The sequence below is a fragment of the Erpetoichthys calabaricus genome, chromosome 4, assembly GCF_900747795.2.
Source record: "Erpetoichthys calabaricus chromosome 4, fErpCal1.3, whole genome shotgun sequence".
NCBI lineage: Eukaryota > Metazoa > Chordata > Cladistia > Polypteriformes > Polypteridae > Erpetoichthys > Erpetoichthys calabaricus.
In genome coordinates, this window is record NC_041397.2 from 249,075,571 (window position 1) to 249,097,406 (window position 21,836).

Here is a 21,836-nt window from a genome sequence, read left to right on the forward strand (position 1 = left end):
TGTTCACCCTGTATTTGTTTGGGGTCCATCCAGATACAGGCTGATTGACAACATGCAACTGGCCTAGTATGAGTGAGATGTACAAGATGTGCTGCTGTCTTACCCACAATTTTTTCTAGTTTGCTTTTAATGTTCTTGCCTCCTGTATTAGAAAAAAATAAGAATTAGACAATGGATGGACAGATGGGACTTTGGTCCTTACATTGCCATTACTTAGTTTTGTTTTGCCTAGTTGATTAGTCATTCTTACCCATTAGGGAAAGTGTCTTTGTCTTTTGTCTTTTCACCAGGAAACCACTAACTTAGGTACTTCAGTCCCCTTTCAGAAATATGACATCTGCCCCCACAGAGGGAGATGTGGGTCCAAACCAGGGATGGAACAAGTCTGTTTGCTAGATGATAGCTAAGGTTTTCTCCAAGCTTCCTCTCCATTAAGCAATTCTCGGCTCTTCCTGTTATTACCCAAAGATGACTTTAAATTGCCCAACATTAACCTGACTTAGTCTCATTTGACCAGTCGTTGAGGATAAAACGTTTGCTCTTCTTTGTGATTTCTTTTTCATGATACAAGGATGTAGGAGATAGAAAGAGGATACACAAGAATATTAAAATAAAGAGGACTTTAAAACTATGAGACCTAATGACACTGCCTTAGGATCCTTGCATAGATTAGGTGACTATTCACTCACCATGAAACATTCATTAGTATTCAGGTCTCCATGTTCTACAAAATGTCACAGTTAAGCTTTGGCTTTGTTGCTAGGAATGCTGAAAATGAGAGGATTCTGGAGTTTGATGATGTGATGGAAATCTTTGCACATAACAGCATGTTTAAGAAGAGGAAAAAAGTAGGTGACATATGAATCTGGTAGTATAAGGCGCACAATAGACTACTTGTTGGTGAGAAACGTTGATGGGGCACAATGAAAAATATGAAGGTGATCTCTGGAGAAGGTTGTGTATCACAACGTTACTTGGTTGCAAGAAATTTCTTAGTCAGAGGCTGGAAGAAAAGTAAGTGGAAGGATGTCCCAATAATGAAGGCCTGGATGTTGAAGAAGAAGAGTGAGAGAAGTAAATGTAATGAAACATAGGTAATAAACGTACATAAAGTTTTTGTTTCATCAGTTGTGAAGGGCAAGTGGGACTAACTTTTAAAGCATACATATCCACCAACAGACTCAACATAAACGTTGTCAGAGATGTATGCAGCAGTCAGGTGAGGTTCTCTCAGTTCTTCTCCAGATGTTGTTTGAGTGTGCAGAATTTAGGACATGGATGGTTACAGAGGGCAGCAATTCAAAAGTTCCAGGATTGAGCAAATAAGCAACTGTGGTAATCTAGCATGTCCACAGTCCACCAGTGATGGGGTCTCAGCATTCTGGATTATGTCAACACTTCTTGTAACTTTAGGATAATATTGTTTTGATACAATAAACCACTTAGTGTCCATCTAGACGTTTTGACCCACTTTTTTCTATAATTCTCTGTGAAACAAAAAATTTTCTCAGTCTTTCCCCAGCAGAGCCCAAGAAATGTTTTCCAATGAGATTATACAGCATAGGAATGAAAACAAAGGCAAGCAATGCATAGCAAAAAGGAAAAGCAAGCATTATAACATAACGATAATAATATTTATTCTAATCAGAAATGGCATATATAGTATACTAGCTGTCCCCTGGGGCTCCATCCACATAGTAGTGAAACAGGACAAACTTTAAAAATCAATAAGCAAACAGGTATCGCTAGCTAAGCAGAGGCAAGGTACACTCCAAAACACAGAGGTACACTGACTCGAACGGAGGCTGGCGTGTGAGTGATCACGCTTCCCCTTCCCATCGGCCTGCAGCCTCTGTCTTGGACTAGTGCGAATATATCGCTCCTGCAAGCAAACTGTGATTCATAGCCTGATGAGAGAAGTCGCAAAATCAACCGGAATGTTCAAGCAAATTATAGAAAAAAACCTGATTTAAATCCGTTAAGTATTTTTCTCGTTCGCTAGTTAAGCGGAGGTAAGGTGTTCGCTCTGAGGCTGGCGCGTGAGTGAGGAGGGCCCGGGCCCCCCCCCTCCTCTCGGTCCGCAGCGTCTCTGTCGAAATCGTGCAAATAAGTAGGTATTGCAAGTGAACCATGATACTTAGCGAGATGAAAGAAGTTGCAAAATCAACCAGAATGTTCAAGCAAATCATAGAAAAAAACCTGATCTAAATCCGTTAAGTAGTTCTCTCATGAAAAGCAGACAGACAGACACAGAGACAGACAGACAGACATTGGATTTTATATAGAGAGAGATATAATGCAATACTGTAATATCTTGCACTGAAAATCCTGAATCCTTATTGCTGCCTACATAAGGTGACATGTTGACTGCAGATGGAGGTGCAGGCACAGCAGTGATAATAGCCAGAGTGAAAGGTGCATAGAAGAAATGCTGTGAGCTGTTCCCCATTCTGACTTCTACAGGAGGCTCTCTTAAATTTAATTATAAAATGTATGAATACTATGCGAGGAGTAGTGTGCTCTGAGGGAATGAGACATGGCCATTGAAAGCAGAACATAAAGCAAAGCTACAAAGAACAGAGATGAGAATGATCAGATGGATGTGTGGAATGTCACAGAGTGAGAGGAAGATGAAGGCTGAATTTAGAGATAGACTTAGTGTGGAAGAGATGGGTGTTGTGCTGAGGAGAAACAGACTAAAGAGGTTTGGGCATGTGGAGAAAAAGACAGATGATGATTGGGTGAAGAGGTGCACCAAGAATAGTGGAGGTGGGAATGTGGCCAAGAGGGAGGCCAAAGAAGATGTAGTTGGAGATGTTGTTAGATAATATGAAAAACATGGGTCTTATGACAAAAGATGCCGAGGATCTCAGAAAGTGGAGAAAAAAAAGATATAGGGGGCATCCAGCTAACCAGGACAAAGCAGAAAACTGGCAGTTAAACCAATGATAATTGTGGTAGAGTTAAATTGAAGATGAGTGTTCACAACTCATGTTGCACTGCTATCTGGTGGCATTTATCTATACTATCTCTAGTTAGTCAATCATTTTCTAACCCACTTAGTGGTGAATATAGTGGGGGGAGGGGACAGCTGGAGGCTATCCCAGCTAGCATAAGACACAAGGCAGGAACAAACCCTGGCCAAGGTGCCAGTCCATTTCAGGACAAATACACACACACACACACACACACACATAGTCACCATGGCATCCTAGAAATAGCAATCCAGACAAAAGGCTTGGTAGAATACTAAAGCCAGTAAAAGGACAGGAGCATAACTCTACTTGACGTCAGACATGTATGACACACAAACCCCTACTAACAAATTTGTCAGCCATGCAGCAAATCCATATATGCACGTGAAGTTCCAGTTTCAGAGACAGTAACAAGCTGAAAAGAGTCAACAGTACAGTTTAATTTATAGAAGATAACAGGACATTTTAAGATAAAAAATTAAATAAATAGTAAGGAATGAAATGGTTACTCTTAATTTGCCGAATGCTACAATCTCCAAAGGTTTCAGTGAGCTCAGACTTGCTAGTCTACACTGACACTAGTGAGCAAGATAGCTAACTGTGGGAGTCTGTCCGTCTGTCAGTTAGCTGGCAGTCAGCTATTTCATTTATATGTCACCTGCGGCTACAGTCCACAAGCCCCTTTCAAATAATAGCCAAACAGGCTTTAGGAGGTCTCTCTGGGACACATACTTTCAGTCTTCTTTTTATTTTTACCTATAATTACCTGAAACATTCTGAAAGGATTTTATTATGTGACAGAATCGACAGCAGGTAGGTGCAGTTAATGAGTTCACAGCAAGTTCATGTCAGTAAACTCCAATGACTGCCTTTACAAGTGAGCGCCACACTTCATGGCGACATCTTACTGTGGCAGTGTAGTCATCAATGTGAAGACAGCTACATGCCTCAGTAATGACGGATGGATACAGGATACTGACATTTATGGGTGGACAGATCTTTGGTATATTTGTACACATTGAAGCAAATCCTCGATCTTTTCACTATTTTTTTAATGAGTAAAATGTTCTCCGAATAAACCCGTATTATAACTTTATGGCTAAGGCAATGAATTTATAAAGGACATGCCTGTCAGTTGCCATCATTGACTGATGATGTGACCCTGAGCAAATCTGTTAACCTGTCAGCACTCCATATATACTAATGAAGAAATGATGATACTGTGCTCTTATGAAAAAGTGTTAGCTGAATGAATCATTTTAAATCTTTGATTTGTGTATCTGTAATAATTGACAAAACTTCAAAGCTCTAACATGGTGCATACTCAGTATTAGTAATTGTTAATTATGATCGATGAAATGTGCCAAAGTGTTTTTCATCACAATGAAATTGCTGGGTTCCCCAAAATTTCACCATGCTACCAACTTAGCTGAACTTTTTCTGCCCAGCCCCCCATGATGCTTTACAAGGCCAGCGTGACAGTACAGAGCTGTCTGATGGGGGTGTCACTACTCGATCTGCATGACCTACCTGTTTTGTATTGCACATGCGCAGAACTGTGTACTGTAAGCATACTCCACCTCACACTTTACGCCACAGTCTGATCTACTTTGTGCATGAATTAATAATTTATGGTGTATAGACGCACGTGCGATGTCACTACCCGATTGGTACTCAGGTACTGGATTTGCAGCCAGTGTTTGAAAAAAAAAAGAAAGAAACAACTTGCATTATTTTTATTCAAGGGGTACATTAGCTGGCCATTACAACATTATTGTGTGCTGTGTCTTTATTTCTGGATTAGGCATGCTATGCTCCTCACTAATGTGGCACAGATTGGGCAGTGACAGGGACAGCCTCCCAAGAATATAACATTGTTCCCAAGCTTCAGAGGCTCTGTGGTTGTCAGTTGTAGTGATAGGAACTCAGGAGATGCAGAAAGAGATAAAGGACTTAGAGTATTGTGGACTTTGTGTATTATTAAATCTCATAGAGGCACTGCTGCCTCACAGCTCAGGTCACATTTCTGTCCACAATAATCAGTCCAGCATAGCTGGCAGATGCTTCCCTAACCATCAAGGACACTTAAAAGACCACTGCACCATTATAATCCACTTCAAACTAGTTAACTTCTCCTTTCCCATTGACTTCAATGCCTTTCACTGATTTTGGCGAAGTTCCTGTACCCTTCTGCAAATTGACCAAACCAAACCAAATTCAGTGGGGTTCAATAATCACTACTAATTATTAATACTGTACAGTAAACTATTATTAGGATAATAAATCTGTCCATACATCAATTTCCTGGACACACTTAACCCAATTGTAGAGTTGTGGGCAGCTATAGCCAACCCTGGCAGCATCGGCCACAAAGCAGGAGCCAGCTCTTTCCACTGGAATGAACCTGACATCTGAGGAAAGAAGCCCAGGTCCTCAGAGCAATCCTACATGAAAATGGAGAGAGCCTGCAAACTTGCACAAAAGACCCCCAAGCCAAGAACAGAGGAAGAGGTGCAGGTGATGCAATGCAGCAATGCTGTTAGCTGCACCATGGTGCCACCCACATTAGGGACATAGCCTTGCATAGACAGAGGTATATTCCTTAAACTGAAAAATTCAGTTAATGTCTCAAAAACTTGAGCAAATGTACGCACATGGTGTAGCAGGCAGTACGGCCTAGTGGCTTTGACATCGACATTCCTAGAATGCTTTACCAGCCAGGCCAGTCGCTTAATCAGCCTATCCGCCAATTGTACAAATTAGACTACAACTTTTGCAAAGCATCTTGGGATAGTGCTCATTAGAGGAAGGCACTTAACAAAATAAAGTTGTATTTTTTTTTTCAATTTTGAAAATACATGGCATTGTTCAAACTTATCTGTGCACAACTCTGCACAAATCAACATTAAATCCAGTGCCAAGAGCAGCCTACTGCTTTGTTTTAAGTGTTCTATCCTGTTACAATTTAAACTTTGAAAGACATGATTTTAAAAATCTCTTTCCTTTTCTAGTTTGGTATGATCCAAGGTATCAAAGAACAGCTTGAACAAAGAACTCGCATCCTACAGGCCAACATCCGATGGCAACAAGATGAGCTGAATAAAATTCAGGAGCAGCTTTGTATCATCAATGACTCTAATATACAGGTGGGAAGCATGTTGGGCAGGCAGACATCTTCTGGGTTTACATGGAGGAGTGTTTACAGAAAAGTTCAAAAGTTGTTTCTAGTTATAATTTGGGGTACTTGTGTACTAAACAGGCGGCACTATTATCGTCACGCAAATCGGTGGGGCCACCACCCCAGTTGCTTCATTAATTTATTTTTTAGTGGGGGTGGAGCATAGTTGTCTATAGGTCCCTAATGTTAATGTCCCTTTTGGGTGCCTAATCTTAAAAAACGAAAATCCGATTTGTGTCACGATAATAGAAAAGGGTATTAGCCATCCGTTTAGTACACAAGTACCTCATTTGGAAATCAGTTCATGAGGAAGGGGAACATTGAGATCCCAAGGCATAGTTACATGCATGACAAGGGGTCTGCGATAACTGGGCTGCCTATGTAAGGTTGCTAATGTGCCTATTTGAGGAGAGCCAGGGCTATCACTTTTAAAACAGTAGTGAAAATAACACATGAAGTTAGTATGGGGGTCTTCAACTCCAGTTCTCAGGCTCTGCTGTGGTTGCAGGTTTCTAACCCTTTTCTGAATTAGGGACTAGTTTTTGCTGCTAATTAGCCTCTTTTCCCTTAATTTTAGTTTACTTTTTTTTTTTAATAAAAGATAATGAAAGATATGGAAGAAGGTGATCTGCTGTGGCAACCCCTAACGGGAGCAGCCGAAAGAAGAAGTCCTTTGAATTGCTTCTGTTTTTCTTTAAACAGCACCTAAACAGAAATGAGGTGTGAAGTAAACCAGCTGCTGGCCAACAAAGTCGAGGTCTCAAACTCAAAACCAATTCTTCTCCAACCAGTTCCCTAATTAGAAGATGATTCAAGTTAATTAAACCAGTTATTTAATTCTATGGTTTCTTGGTGCTCTCATTATATCACAGCAGACATTTCCAAAACAGTTAATTTGCATTTTTTTACGAACACCATCAAAATGTTTTGCAGACCCAAGCAGATCAACATTACTTCACCTTCTACCTTTTCAGATATTGCATGATAGACAATATGTCTCATTAATGTTTGGCTGCTAATTAAGGATAAAGAAATAATTAAGGGGTCTGTGTCTTAATTAGGAAGTTAATTAAAATTAAGGCAAAAGAATTAATTAGCAGCAAATACTGGTCATTAATTAAGAAAAGGGTTAGAATTGAAACCTGCAGCCACAGTAGTACTCCAGGGGGGTATTTTTCGTACATGGATTAGTCGTTTAGTCGATGTAATTGTTGACGATTTGGCCTGATCCTGGATCTGTCAGTTTTTCTAAACTCTTGCTGGAAGTGTTGTCATAGCAACACATCCTAGTCCTCAAACCTGCTCGGAGCAGGTTTGTTCTACGTAAACAAGGATTAGTTTACACACGTAATCAGTGATGGTGCGTGGAAGTCATCCAGTCAGGGCTTCGCTGTTCATGAATGAGCGACCAATTGATATCGGTGCGCAAATTATACGAAGAGAATTTCATATAGAGAGGGTTCTGCGCGATCGGCAAGATCCTTTATTGCTCCTGGAGGAAATTCTTTTCGAAAGATACTGCTTTAGCCGAGGGGGAATATTGTACCTCAAAGATTTATTAGCACTGTATATTCGAAGTCAAACTCAGCGAAGTTGGGCTCTCACAACCACACAGACAATATGGATTGCTTTGAGGTTTTTTGCAAGCGTTACTTTTTTATATATTGTAGGCGATGTGGAAAATCTAACTAAAAGTGCAGTTTGCCAGGCAATTCGTAAAGTCTGTTTGACTCTGAAATATTTCCTTCGGGTTTTCATAGTGTTTCCTGGACACCTGCGTGTGCAGACAATAAAAGAGGTGTTTCATGCCATTGCAGGTATGGGGAATATACAGGCAAAAACACCCACAGTTCCATGAAGAATCTCAATCAGCCTAACATTCTCATTACCAGGATTTCCAAATGTGATTGGGGCAAATGGGACTGATCAGAGTGGAGTTTGATCAAACATTTATTTGGAAAATGTACCTCTCCTCCTGATGAATAATCAGACACAGTGTCTTCATCAGATATTTGACCTTCGTCAATATCTCGTTGGTCAGACACAGGTTCAAGGGATATGACATTCCCTGCAACTGACCCAACAAAATAGAGGGCTATATGGAACATACCTATGGCACACATGGAGGACAAATATATGCAATGACCATCCTTTACCTGAAATGAAGTGACCACTGCATCCTGCCACTGGTTCTGAGGAGGAGCTTCCCCCTGGAATGCCCTCAGAAACAGGGCGATGGGCATTTTGCTGGAGAGCCAACTCTTCTGCAGGGGTTAGGTCTGGACCACGTGGACCTCCACCTGTTTTTTGCTTGTCTGCCTTCTTATTAGCTTTAAAATTAATGTTTTTTATATTATATATGATTATGTCAACAATTCTTTAAATAGTTATATACCAATATTTACCAGTTTGAAGTATATTCTTGTACTTCACTTTAACCTGTTCCCATGTTCTCCTTGTGCTCACGTTTGATCTGGAATTATGACATATTAAATAATAATTAATCTGACACATAGGAAATGAAACGCTGCTTTCAGTAAGTACAATGCACACTACTTAGCGTTTAATTTGTCGGCCACTTTTTGCCAGTCGTCTTTTCTGGTCTGGGCTGCTTTTGCAGTGTTACCCCTTGTGCATATTAAATCTTGAAATTCTTCATGTCCTTTGAATAAAAGGTCTTGCACCGCGCGTGTGAAAAAAAAATGCGCCCGTTCTTTCGTCATTTTGTTACAGCCTATCAAAGACTTGCTGATCATGTTTTCTAGACTCAATATATATGGGCTTTTCACTCAGCGCGGGCGCGCGCATTCATCTCGGATGATTAGATCCAGCTAGACTAATCTAATGCACAGCTGCGTTTGAAAAACCGACTTATCTGGATGAGTTTCACCGGCATTAACTTATCCAAGATGATGCACCTGATCTCGGATGATTTAAGCGACGTATGAAAAATACCCCCCAGGACTCTAAATTAGTATAACATCAGAGCCATTGGGACAAGAACATTTGGCCCAAGAAGCTTGTCCATCCTGTTCGCCTAGATCGTCCAAAATAACATCAAGTCAAGATTGAAGGGTCCTCCAAATCCTACTTTCTACCACACTACTTGGTAATTTATTCCATGTGTCTGTGTGAAGAAAAACTTTGCAACATTTGTGCAAAAGTGGACAAACTGGTTTTACTGTTTGCCAATTGTCTACTATAAGAGTAAAGGCACACTGCAATACACTTGACTTGAGCGTTCCTAGTGTTCATACTCTTTCTTTCTCTGTACGTTTCCCATTCGTTTGCTCAGAGGTTGATGTGCTTGCTGCTTCCTGAGCAGCTCTTCTTTTCTCCACCCTAGCGGCCCACTTCTCTTCTTTCGTCAGCATCTTTTCACATTAAAACTGATCAAGTCAGTGTTTGTGTTGCAATTACTTAGCATGTTTTCTTTAATTTTTCACTTAAGCTGGCACTTAAGTGTTCAATCTACCAAAGAATGATTTAAGATATGAAGAGGTAGGGGAAGTGACGGCGAAGCTGGTAGGAATGAGAACGGCACCTGTATGCATACGCCTCATGGCCGCTGCCGAAAGCTGATTCTATAATAAAATAAAATAAAAATTAAAAAAGAATAACCTTGGAGATCAATCATCACCCCGAAAGCGGATAGTAGATGTCACGTAGTATATGTGTACCAAATTTCAGGTCAATAGGTCAAACAATTTGAGAGTTACAGGTGATATAAAATCCTGGACAGACAAATGGACAGCCACGGTAGCGTATTATATATAAAGACGAGATTTACAGTAATTATGTGAAGGCCAGCATTCTGTTTCTTATTAGATATAAGAGACTGTTATTCCTAGTCTGTCCTTTAAGTTTTAATATACAAGTCCCGTACAAACAGAATTATTTACAATCCACTAGATTTTTTTGAATGATTATTATTTATTTATTTTTTCAGAAAGGAATTATGACAAGAAAGAAGACTTTTATTGTTAAGCAATGAAATATAGTGTCTGTTTATAGTGGGTTTTTTTTTTTTTGCAGTGAGAAATGCATATTTTTAGTTCCAGCTTTAAAGGGTTTTTTAAGGTTTTGGTGTACTGATATCACAATGTAATCATTTATTTTTACTTACTGCATAGCATAACAGTGGCACAGCGGTTGGCATTGCTGCCGCCACACAGCTCCAGCACACTGAATAAAAATCTTGACCCAGTTACTATCTATGTAAAATCTGCATGTTCTTCCCATGTCTGAATGGCTTATCCTGTCACATCCCAAAGCCATGAGTGTCAGGCTAATTGGCAGTTCTAAGCTGGCAGAGTGTGGGTACGCATGAGTGTTCCCTGAGATGGACTGGCTTAGTACTGCAGGGATAGACTTTGACCCCAGCAACCCTAAAATTGCATTAAGTGGATTCAATGAATGTCTCGTTAAGCGTGCACATGATTACAAAGTGCTTTATAGAGCCAATATTTATTCTAGCACTAAAACTAAACTAGACTTGAATGTTTATGTACCTGTTTGGTAGAAGAAAGTTGCTGGTTCAGTCTGCACCGGTGACTCAGGTTGTCAGAAGTGCTGATCTCTTAACCTGATGTCATATCTATGGAAACAGGTGCACTGTGGGTCTGCCTGTGTGAAGCACCTATGGATGGTGTTCTGTATAAAAAGACATTTTATGAAAGTAAGGTTGTTTAATTTATATACAGTTTTTGAAGCACACATTTGCATTATAAGGAATTTTATATAGATATTTGGGACAAACTCCTGGATATAGTTCTTTCTGGCTTCTATTGCGTTCTGTATAGTAATGACTACAACAGCAGACCTAAAGACCTCCGAAGTGTGAGTCTGACCAAGACACATATTTCACACCTACACATAAGAGACTGTAAAGCAGTGCTAACATGCAGTTTTGTTTTTCTTTCCCCTTCCCAAGATGTTCCTGCAGCCGGCAGCGAGTTTTAACAGCCTCCAGCAGCAGCAGCCGCAGCTCACCCCCCAACAGCAGTCGCAGCCAAGGACAGGGCTTGTTGCTCTACAGGTTCATGGCACATCACCGCTGCAGGGTCAGATGGCACCATCGCAGATAACAAGCCAGCACCTATCATCATCACAGCAAGGCCTGAGGGATCCCACTGTCATATCCAGCCAAGTATTTGAAACATTTGTCTTCTGTATTTTGAGCACTTCCATCAAGTTCATGTACAGTTTCTGCTTGACCTCCCTTAAATATAAAAACCACAAGGTCAAAGTTGCAATAAGGATTTCAGTGGCCGTACTGTATACTACTTTGGTCTTTAAGTTAAAAGAATAAACCATATCTGCAAGAACCTTAATAAAAGGGAACAGCCATACTTAACAAATTAGACACTCACCAAAGTTTTGTCATTTATTTATGTTCTCTTAATGTATGCATCTTGACATTCATGCTGGAAGAAAGTTCAGAACTAGACCTGGCTGTTACACTAGCTCATACCTGGGCTGCTGTCTTAGGTCACCAACAAGAAAATCTCCCTTAGCCATTCCGCACTACCACTGCTGCAGTGAATGTTTGCCCCAAACCTATTCATGACAGGCAACTGAGGTAACTAACCATGAAATATGATTTAAGCTACAGGGAGTGGCTTTTTAGAATCCTTTTTATGGTTCCCTATTTTGTTCATACTGGATTAATTCCTGAAAATAGAGGCTGACCTGGACAATCAACAGGCTACCATGCTATGGCTCATTACACTTTCAATCACTGACTCAGTCATTGTTGGTCACCTGACGTATAACTCACTCAGAACCTATAAAACTCTGCAAATGTATTTGTTACTAATATTAGGAAATGATAAGTTAGCTATCTGTCCACTCCCAGCCAATGTGTAGTTCATTTCAACTTTGGCTTTTCATGACTTTTTGCACAGACATACTGGCCTTACTTAGATGGGTTGATTCTGTTTTTGAAAACTCAGATAATGTACATTTTATGTTTTCCTAACATATAACAACTAACCTTTTTCACTAATCAATTAACTAAGAGCTGTCCCTGGTAATTTGTCCTTCTCTGCCTTTTAAGTTCCCAACTTTTTCAGAAACTGTTAGTTATGAAACCTCGGCTTCCAAATGATTCTAAAAATCTCTGGCCCTAACACTTCAATGAGAAGTGTTCTGTCTGAATAAAATTGCTCATCTCAGTTCTTTTTCTTCATATCCTTCTGGAGTCTAAATTTATTCACATGCATGGGTAGAAAAAATAAATCAAGACTTTTTAAAATTATAATTATGTCTTTATATTTAAAACAGCTATAAGACCATACATTTTCTTTACATGTGAATGGCAGATATACATTATTAATTTTCTGCCTGTCTTTTTCATTTCTTAAGACACAAAACCCTGTACGGAGTGCAAGCCAGTCTTCGGGCAGCTTAACCCCTCACTACAGCAATCCCATGATGCTTTCCCAGCCTTCAGCAGCTACTCCACCGATTCCAGTATCTCGAGATAACAATCAGTGTCATCTGGCACCTGACTTCACTCATGACCGACAACTTAGGTAACAATGCATGAAATGTCTTTTAACTGTAGTTAATATGTCAAGATTTTGGTAAATGTGTTGTCTCTTGATAGATAGATAGATAGATAGATAGATAGATAGATAGATAGATAGATAGATAGATAGAATTTATGTGTTTCACTGTGAAATTTTGCTTTTTACAGAAGTTCTTTAAATAAATAAATACATAAATAAGTAGATAAATAAATAAATACATAAATATATACACACACACCATGGTATGACCTATGTGTGACTTTTCTACCAATATACTTTGACATGATGACAAATTTTATTTGGCTAACTAAAAAGATTACAATATGCAAACTTTGCATATTCGAAAGCTTGCATATTGTAATCTTTTTAGTTAGCCAAATAAAAGGTGTTATTTTACTTGGTTTTTCTCTACATTCATAATGGCTAACACGGTACAACACCCTAGTACTACTTTGACATGATGTAATTTTACAATTGACTTTAATTTTCTAGTGTAACAGTTGCCAGTTCTTCTTGAAACGTTTTCAGCACAGACATGACCTTTACCTATTTTTCTGCCACTCGGCAAAGCACCAATAAAATAAACAAAGAATAAATCCCTAGATGTTAATCTTTGTCAGAAGTTATAGTAAGTTAGCCTTTAACATACATGTATTGTGGCTTGAATATGCCAAACAACATCAAATAATAATAGTTTCGCATCACATTCCCATTCATAAGGCTTTTGGTCAAACTAATTTTCAACAGCCAAGCATTCACGTGATATAATTCTCTGTCAACAATGTGCCAAAAATGCACCAAAGACCTAAAAACTCCAAAAACACCTAAGACCTAAAAAGGTGGCCTCATCCCCAGGAGATTCAAAACCATCAGAGAGCCAATGGGGTCAGGCCTGTTGGGGATCAGAACTGGTGTGGTGCCGAGATGTCGCCCGCTGCACGGCAGCACTCGGGTCCCAATTTGAGGTGGCCCGTCCAGGTAGGTGCATGAAACGTCTTGTTTCTTCAGCATGATGATCATCTTCCTCTGCTGTCAGAGGAGCTTCATAAACTCTGAATTTCAGTGGTGGCAGTCTCTGAGGCGTGGAGACCTGTAACTGGCCAGATCTGTGCACGTGGGTACACCTATTATTGGTCTGGTCACTCTGATGGCTGTAATGCTCAGGTAGTAGCTGTTCCTGTGGCGGATCAGCTCCTTCTGATGGTGTCCAATGTCACTCCTTCAATGAGGGTATTATGAGACTTGGATTAAGGCATTCTCTAGATGCCTTGACTGTTGTCTCAGTGTATGCTCCAACCACAGAAAGCAATATCTTGCTGGGGGAGACATTTTATTCACAGCTTCGTTTGGTGGTTGATGGGTGCCCATGAGGAGACACTCCTCTGCATGTGACCACTGGCACTGAAAGGGCTGGTTATAAGGATTATGTCGGTCCCCACGGGTTTGGCAACCTTGGTGAAAATGTCTTAGTGTTCCTTGACTTGTTCTATGTTCCAGTGCTCTGAGCTTCATCATTGGACTTGGTATTGCAGTACTGGTGGTGCGGTGAAGTAGATCGATTACATCCTCGTGGGCAGACTCTGGAGTCATCTACAGAAGTGCAGTGTCTACAGAAGTGCCCAGTTTGAATTCTGACCATAGACCGGTTGTTGCCACTCTGAAGATCCAGCTTAGGTCCAGTAGGCTACCACCTACTAGGAGAATGAGGCTGGACCTGACCAGAGTCCAAGATCAGGCTGTTTCTAATGAGTTTGCATGCAGTTTGCGTGAGGAACTTATAGACTTGGGTGTGACTTGCTGATTGTAATGTGATGTGGGAGACCTTCTGCGACAAGACCCTGAAGGTTGCTTAGGGTCATGTTGCTGGTGTTCCCAGAAGGAGGTGTTTCATCTCGAAGGGCACCCTGGATATTATCAAGAGGAGTCACAGCACACGGCTTAATGGCAACTCCTTTCTGTACCGGGAACTGAGAAGGATGGCTGGTAGGGTTCTGAGGGCAGATAAGGAGGTGTTTGTTAAAGAAATCTGTGAGCAAGTGACACACCATCTATGGTCTAGTGACCCACATCCTGCTTACAGAGAAATTGAAACATTACGCACATCCAAATCTGTTCCTCAGAAAGTCACAGTCATGGCGAGTGATAGAACGGTTCTTACGGATGCCAGTGCAATTGTGACCCTGCAATTGTGACTTCGAGCAGCTGTTTAAAGCTGATTCTCTGGCTAGGACATTGGACATCTCTGTGTCCATGGTTCTTGAGGGTGATCCTCCAATTAGGTGTGATCCACCTAATCTCACTGTGATTGCACAGGTGGTGAACCAGCTGAGGGTAGGGAAGGCTGCAAGGATCTGTGGTAGCCTAGGTGAACGTCTCCAGGCTGGTGGTAAGGCTGTCCTCTTTGTATTGCAAGCAATCTTTTCTTCGATTTGGGAGATGGGCCTCATCCCAACTGACAGGAAAATGGGACTTGTCATCCTTATCTGGAAAGTTAAGGGTGATCGCCTGGATTGCAGCAACTACAGGGGGATAACACTGCTCTCGGTGCCTGGTAAGGTCCTTGCTATGGTCGTCCTCAATAGGATCCGTGATCACTTGCTCACCTTCCAGTGACCAGAACAGTCTGGTTTTACACCTAAGAAGTCTACCATCGACCGCATCCTGGCACCGAGGGTTCTCATGGAGCGCAAACGTGAATATCGGCAGAGTTTCTCGTAGCTATTGTCAATTTTTGTAAACCGTTCAGCCCAGTTGATCAAGCTGCCCTTTGGGATATTCTGAGATTTCACAGGAACCTCCCAAAGTTGCTAAATGTCATTACCGGCCTGCAAACATATTGTGAGTGCTGTGCAGAGTGGAGGCAGAACCTCTGTGTTTTTCTCCAGTTGATTCTGGTGTTCATCAGTGGTGTGTTCTTGCTCCTACTCTGTTCAATGTTTGCATGGACTGGGTGTTGGGCAAGGTCCTGGGGTCTAACAGCTGTGGGGCATCTGTTGGTGAAGAAAGATTCACTGATCTTGACTGTGCTGACAATGCTGTGATCTTTGTGGAGTCAATAGAGGCTCTGATCTGGGCTCTCGAGAGACTGAGCGAGGAGTGTGAGTGTCTGGGCTTGCGAGTGTCCAGGATAAAAACCAAGATCCAGGCCTTTAATGACATTTTGGGCACACCCATCAGCAGTGCGTCTGTCTGCAGAGAGAATATCGACCTTGTCGAGAGGTTTACTTACCTCTGCAGTGACATTCATGTCTCTGATGACTCTTCCTATGAAGTCAGTAGACAGAGTGGGAGAGCAGGGGGGTCATGAGGTCGCTGGAAAGGGGTGTGTAGCGCTTCTGATATCTTTGCAAAAGGATGAAGATTCAAGTCATTAGAGTCCTGGGGCTTGTTGTCTTGCTATATGGTTGCAAGTCATGGATGCTATCCAGTGACCTGAGACAAAGACTGGACTCCTTTGATACTGTGTCTCTTTGGAGAATCCTTAGGTACCCCTGGTTTGACTTTGTGTTGAACAAGCAGATGCTCATGGAGTCCCGAATGAGGCACATTACCTACATTGTGAGGGAGGGTCAGTTACGGCACTACAACAATGTGGCTTGATTCCCAGAGGATGATCCGGATCACAGGATCCTCATTGTTGAGGACACGAGCAACTGAACCAGGCCAAGGGGATGCCCACATAACATCTGGCTGCGGCAGATTAATAATCATTTCTGGAGGGTGGGACTGGACTGCGTGTCTTCCTTGGGGGTTGCCAACCAGGATCCCGAGATGTTTCATCATGTGGTGGGTGCGGTAACATGCTGTACCACTGCATGCTCTTCAACCTGACTTGACCTGATCTGCATTTGTGGAGTCACTTCCTTGGCCATGGAGACCTTTGTAGAGATTTGGGGTCCCTTCAACCAGTCACACATTCTGTCACAATTTCAATGTGGGATTTAAAGCATCTGGAAACGATAGCTGATCCCTTCTGCCTAATTTCCATAGTCAGGAGTAGAGTTCCAGTAACAAACTCCAAGTCACTCACCAGAGGCTTGGAAATACATGACTGGCACCACTGCAGCCCTTATGGGCCACTTCCTTTGTCCTTGTTCTCCTAGCTAATTTTCTTCTACTGTGCCACCTATATTACTACTTCTAGATGAAAGCCCATTTCTTACTGTGTGATTGTTTTCCTCCTGTGTTAAGGTCCTGTTTCAGGTAACCCCTTCAAAGTGAAAGAACACATTTAAACTACATAGTAATACCCATCATTCACCCTTACTCTTTAGTTGAGCATCCTGGCATAACTCTGTTACCAAGGTGCTGTTAACTTAAGTGTTGATTAAAGAAGAATTCAGCATTGCAGGAAATGGTGACACAGTCAGTACATAAATCAAATAAGCATGAGTACTAACATAAAAGAGAAACCAAGACTATGTTAAAAAGATCAAAATGTGACACTGGCAACAATATCGACAAAATGACAATACAAAGATGTAGTCAAAATATAAAGCAGCAGTTGAAAAATGAAAACACAAGAAAGTAGAAAAGAGTTATGAGTGAGTGACAGTGAGCTGGGAGGTTTTTGAAAGCCTGTTTAAATACTGAGGTTCACATGACCAAGGGCCAATTGCTATTGCAGTTTAAGAGTTGATTTTTTTGGGTTTTGTACTTTGTGTACATTAACACTCGTACCTGGACTGTTTTTCTTTCTTTTTTTTTCTGTCCTAAAATGCTGATGTGATGTGCATAGGTTAAATGTAGACTCTATAAGAAGATGCTTCTGTTGATCTTGCAGGATGCTTCTCAGCCAGCCCATTCAGCCAATGATGCCCGGCTCATGTACAGCAAGGCAACAGTTCCAGGACCTGGGACTAGCAGGCCAAGCAGCAAAGTAAGTTAGAAAAAGCATGTATCATGTTAGAGCAGATATTCATCAACTTTAATTAGTACATCGCTTGGAGTTTGAGTGTATAATGTCTTGAAAACATTTAAAGAATGCAGTTATATAAATGTAAACAGAGCCCTGTTCTTATTAACTGGTCAATTTCTATGTTCAAGGAGTGCTTATTTTATTACAAAGGTTGCAATAAAGTGTCAGAATTACGAATTTCTCATTAGAACCAATGATGTAAAAGTAGTCTGAGTGAAGGATGTATGTTTCACTTTCCAGTCATGATGCCAGAAGAATGAAGTCATCTTTGCAATTTATGGCAATGTTCATAAATCAGCGAAAGCCTATGTTAAATACTTTTAACTCTTGCTACTGTGATCCAGATGTGGCGATAAGACTTATTGTCAACAAATAACCCAAACATGTTTTTGCAATAAACAAAGTAATTGAATTTATTTATATCGTAAGGATAATAAAAGATGGATATATGCAAAAATATATATATATATATATATTGTGGCACACGGCTGGGGGTGGAACCCAGCCGGGACGCCCAGGAGGACCGGAAGAGGGCTCACGCCTCCTCCAGACTACGAGGGGGCGACCACCCTGGTTGCTGTGGGGGCCATGGGTACAGAGCTTTGAAGCTCAACCCTGGAGGAGCCCGTGGTCTCCGCCAGATGGCGCCCCAATGCCTGGAGAGCCCTGGACCTCAGCACTTCAGCCACACCAGGAAGTGCTGGAGGGAAGAGGAGCAGGGACACCCGGAGTGCTTCCGGGGATACAGCCAGCACTTCCGCCACACTGGGGCGTGTCGGTGGAAGATTGCCGGAGCACACCTGGACCTTCATCCAGGGGATAATAAAAGGGGCCACCTCCCTTCATTCAGGGCTGGAGTCAGGTGAGGAGAAAGACAAAGCTTGAAGGACAGGAGTGGAGGCGGCCTGAAGAAGCAAGGCATTTGGAGTGAGAGAGGCGTGGATTTTGGGGGAGTCTGTGGGTTTGTGTGTGCACTTTATTACTGTAAATAGAACTGTAAATGTATGTATATATGTATATACTAGGGGGTTCCGCCCTACTCGCTTCGCTCACCAGCCACTTTGTGTCTCTGCCTTTTGTGTTGTGAAGAGGGGGGTTGAACGCACCCCAAGGAGATGTGGTCGCTCCTCCGAAACCCGCTCTTAAACAGTGATACAATTGGAAACAAATAGCTTTTTTTACCTCCTCTTTGTTCAATCAGCTGCTGGCTTGCTGCTGCTGCCATGCTGCGTGATCTGCATTTTGTGCAGCGCTTCAAACATTTAAAAGCCTGTACAGCAGCTGTCCTACTCTTTGTCTTTTACTTCCGGCCCCGGGCGTGGTTAAATCTTTTTTGCACAAAGTCCTGTCTCGCGAGATGCGAGTTCTTGATATTTTTTAGTTTATAATTTAAAAATGGAATAAGAATCTGAAAATCTAACAACATCACATTAAAGTTCGATAAATTCTGAAAACAATTATGCCAAACATATATATGTAGGTTTTAAAATAAGCACAATTTAAAGCATGACAAAAAATGTGACATTAAAAACATCACGTTGCACTTTTAGGCTTAGGATTTTATATGTATATATGTATCTATTATAAAAAAAACATTGGGACAAGACTGCGACGAGACGTGATGTTTTGAACAAGAGGTCACATCATACTTGCAACCTTTGGAAGCAAGTCCTGTGATACACATGCAGAGCAGGTTAGAGATAATGGAAGTGCGTTCAGCCCCCCTCTTCACAACAGTGCGTAGTGCTTGGCGGGGGAGGAGGGAAGAAGGGGTTGGTGAGCAAAGTGAGCAGGGGGCAAAGCCCCCTAGTATATATATTGTGAGATATGGCCGGCCATTCATCCCGGCCAATACCCCCAGGCCGCCAGATGGAGCCCTCCTTGCAGCATGGAGGTGCCCCGAATTCCAGCAGGGCATCATGGATAGTGGAGTTTTCCTTCACAGCCCTGCTGGATACCATAGGGGCCGCAAGGGGACACTGCAGGGAGGCCCAGGGACTATTTTCCCTACACCCCGGAAGTACATCCCAGTCACATGGACAGAAGAAATGATGTGCTTCCGTGATGAAGTAAAGGAGAAGTTTTACCTGACCCGGAAGTGATAGAAAGTCACATGGACTGAGGGACAAACACTTCCGGGTCAATGACTATAAAAGGACTATGGGAGATCCCAGAAGATGAGCTGAGTTGGGAGGCAGGGTGGCTAAGCATCTGGGAGAGTGGAGGATTGTATTGATTAGTGTTATTGTGGATTTGTTGAGTATTGTGGAGAGGAGGGTGCTTTGTGCACTTATTTATAATAATAAATATTATTATTGGACTGGTGTCTATCTGGTGTCTGACGTCTGGTCTGAGGGTTCAAGGGGTCGACAGTGCCTCTATTTGTCACAATATATAGATTATATATATATATATATATATATATATATATATATATATATATATATATATATATATATATATATTTAAAGAGAGGGAGAGATATAAAATATGGACATTAACAAACTACACAAACTCAAGTTATTACAGCTTAGTGGAACTTTTTCTGTCCTATAGAAAAGGCATATAACTTACATATTCTCTCTTTACTTAGGTAGATCTTTTCCCCACTATAGGAAAATGCACCTAAGTTATGAATTGGTCTTTCAATTCATGTGGTTAAGATGGATAATGTCTTTAGCTAGTTATTAAGCTTCTGTTGCCGCACCATGGCAATTCCTTTACTTACTACTAGTCTACCCTGGTTTATCTCCCACCACAGAGCGTTTCTATGTGTGCAAGATAGTGCTCTGTACAATTTTAAAAAATTTAGGAAGAAACTATAACAGATAGAACCTATCCCTCACAAGGTCATTACCTTTCAGTTACAGTGAAACCAGTACAGTAATACATTAGCTGGCTTTATCCTACCTACTAAATTATGATTAGTAGTTCTCGGAATCAAAGCAGGTGTACTTATGTTTTGATGTAAGCGTTCCTTTTCTGGTCATCTTTTTCCACACATGTGGAAGAGTCTTCAGCCCACTGTTCTCTCTATTCAGGAGTTTTCCTCCTTGTTCAACTTGGTTGCACCTTCTGATTGTGAGCAGTGTAGAAGTTTCTGTTTGAGGTTCAAACACACTGTGTTGGTCCTTTTGTTGCTAGTGAATTCACTTCTGCTGAGTAAGCTGATGATCAGTCAGTCATCATTTTCAGCAAGACAAATGCATGGCATTACTTACGGTCTTCCTCTGCTCAGGCCCTTGCTATCTTAGCAAGGTGTATACTAATGGCACCTGTCGTCCAACACATTTTTGGACATTCTTCCATTTTTCATGTCTAGCACCAGTTACCCTTTGGAGTGGAAGGGATTGATCTAGCTTTTGTCACGGCCATGTCCTATAAGCACTAGGTCTCTATCACGGTTAAGTTATGGCTGGGTTTAAAGAGTGAGCCGATAGAAGAATCAACATCTGGGGTGTCTGTGGTGGTTTTAAAGGAAGGAGCCATTGGTTTCTTAGATGCACATAAAGGTCATCCTTTTTGGTTGATTGTTGGAGAAAACTTTTGTCCATCAGGGTTGCCATTTGTTAAATTATGGCTTCTTGTTCAAATTTGTGTATCCAAATGGTGCCTCTAAGAGATGTCTCTGTGATGTTACTTGGTCTGGGATCGATCATCTTATGAGATAAGGCGCAGAGGCTACATTCAGAGGAGGGGCCTTGTCATGGAAACTGAGACTTTTTAGCTAGCATTAAGACGGTCTGGTGTAAGGCCAAAGACCTGTGTTCCAAACATAGCAGAGAGGATCATTCCAGTCTGTCCTACACTGATTTAAATCTGGACAACAAGTACAAATAGGAATGCTGACATTATGTGTATGTCAAATAAGTCCAGACCTCAAGAACAGAGAATAATTTCAATGGAAATTAAAGTAAAACTGTTTAACATACATGGAAACCAACAATATGTGTTCACTCATTAATTGTTGAACTATGGCCAGATGACAATTGAGCAGAGGTAAGCAAAAGCTCCAGTAAGCAGCATTCCTGGAAAAAATAAATTTCTGGAAGGTCCACAGTCACTTGAGAGAGAAGGTCAAAGACAAACACAGTGAGAGTACCTTTAGAGTTCAACCAACTAGCCACCCAACCCATCCTGGGCATTCTATAGAAGAGGCCATGCAATCTGATGAAAAGATTATCTCAGATGACTTTTCCATGGACAGGAAAACAGCTTGGCAGCATAGCAGT

The 21,836-nt window shown here is 41.4% G+C and overlaps 1 protein-coding gene across 2 annotated transcripts in view; it reads left to right on the forward strand.

Annotated features, from left to right (window-relative positions):
• The window catches only part of LOC114650755 (neuronal PAS domain-containing protein 2-like), a 285,173-nt gene that overhangs the window by 254,890 nt on the left and 8,447 nt on the right, over positions 1 to 21,836 (forward strand). For both annotated transcript variants that reach the window (XM_028800579.2, XM_051926184.1), the window contains exons 16-19: positions 5,987 to 6,121; positions 11,087 to 11,302; positions 12,520 to 12,689; positions 17,470 to 17,565. In XM_028800579.2, coding sequence (XP_028656412.2) covers positions 5,987 to 6,121; positions 11,087 to 11,302; positions 12,520 to 12,689; positions 17,470 to 17,565 — 617 coding nt within the window. The remainder of the gene's footprint in view (positions 1 to 5,986; positions 6,122 to 11,086; positions 11,303 to 12,519; positions 12,690 to 17,469; positions 17,566 to 21,836) is intronic.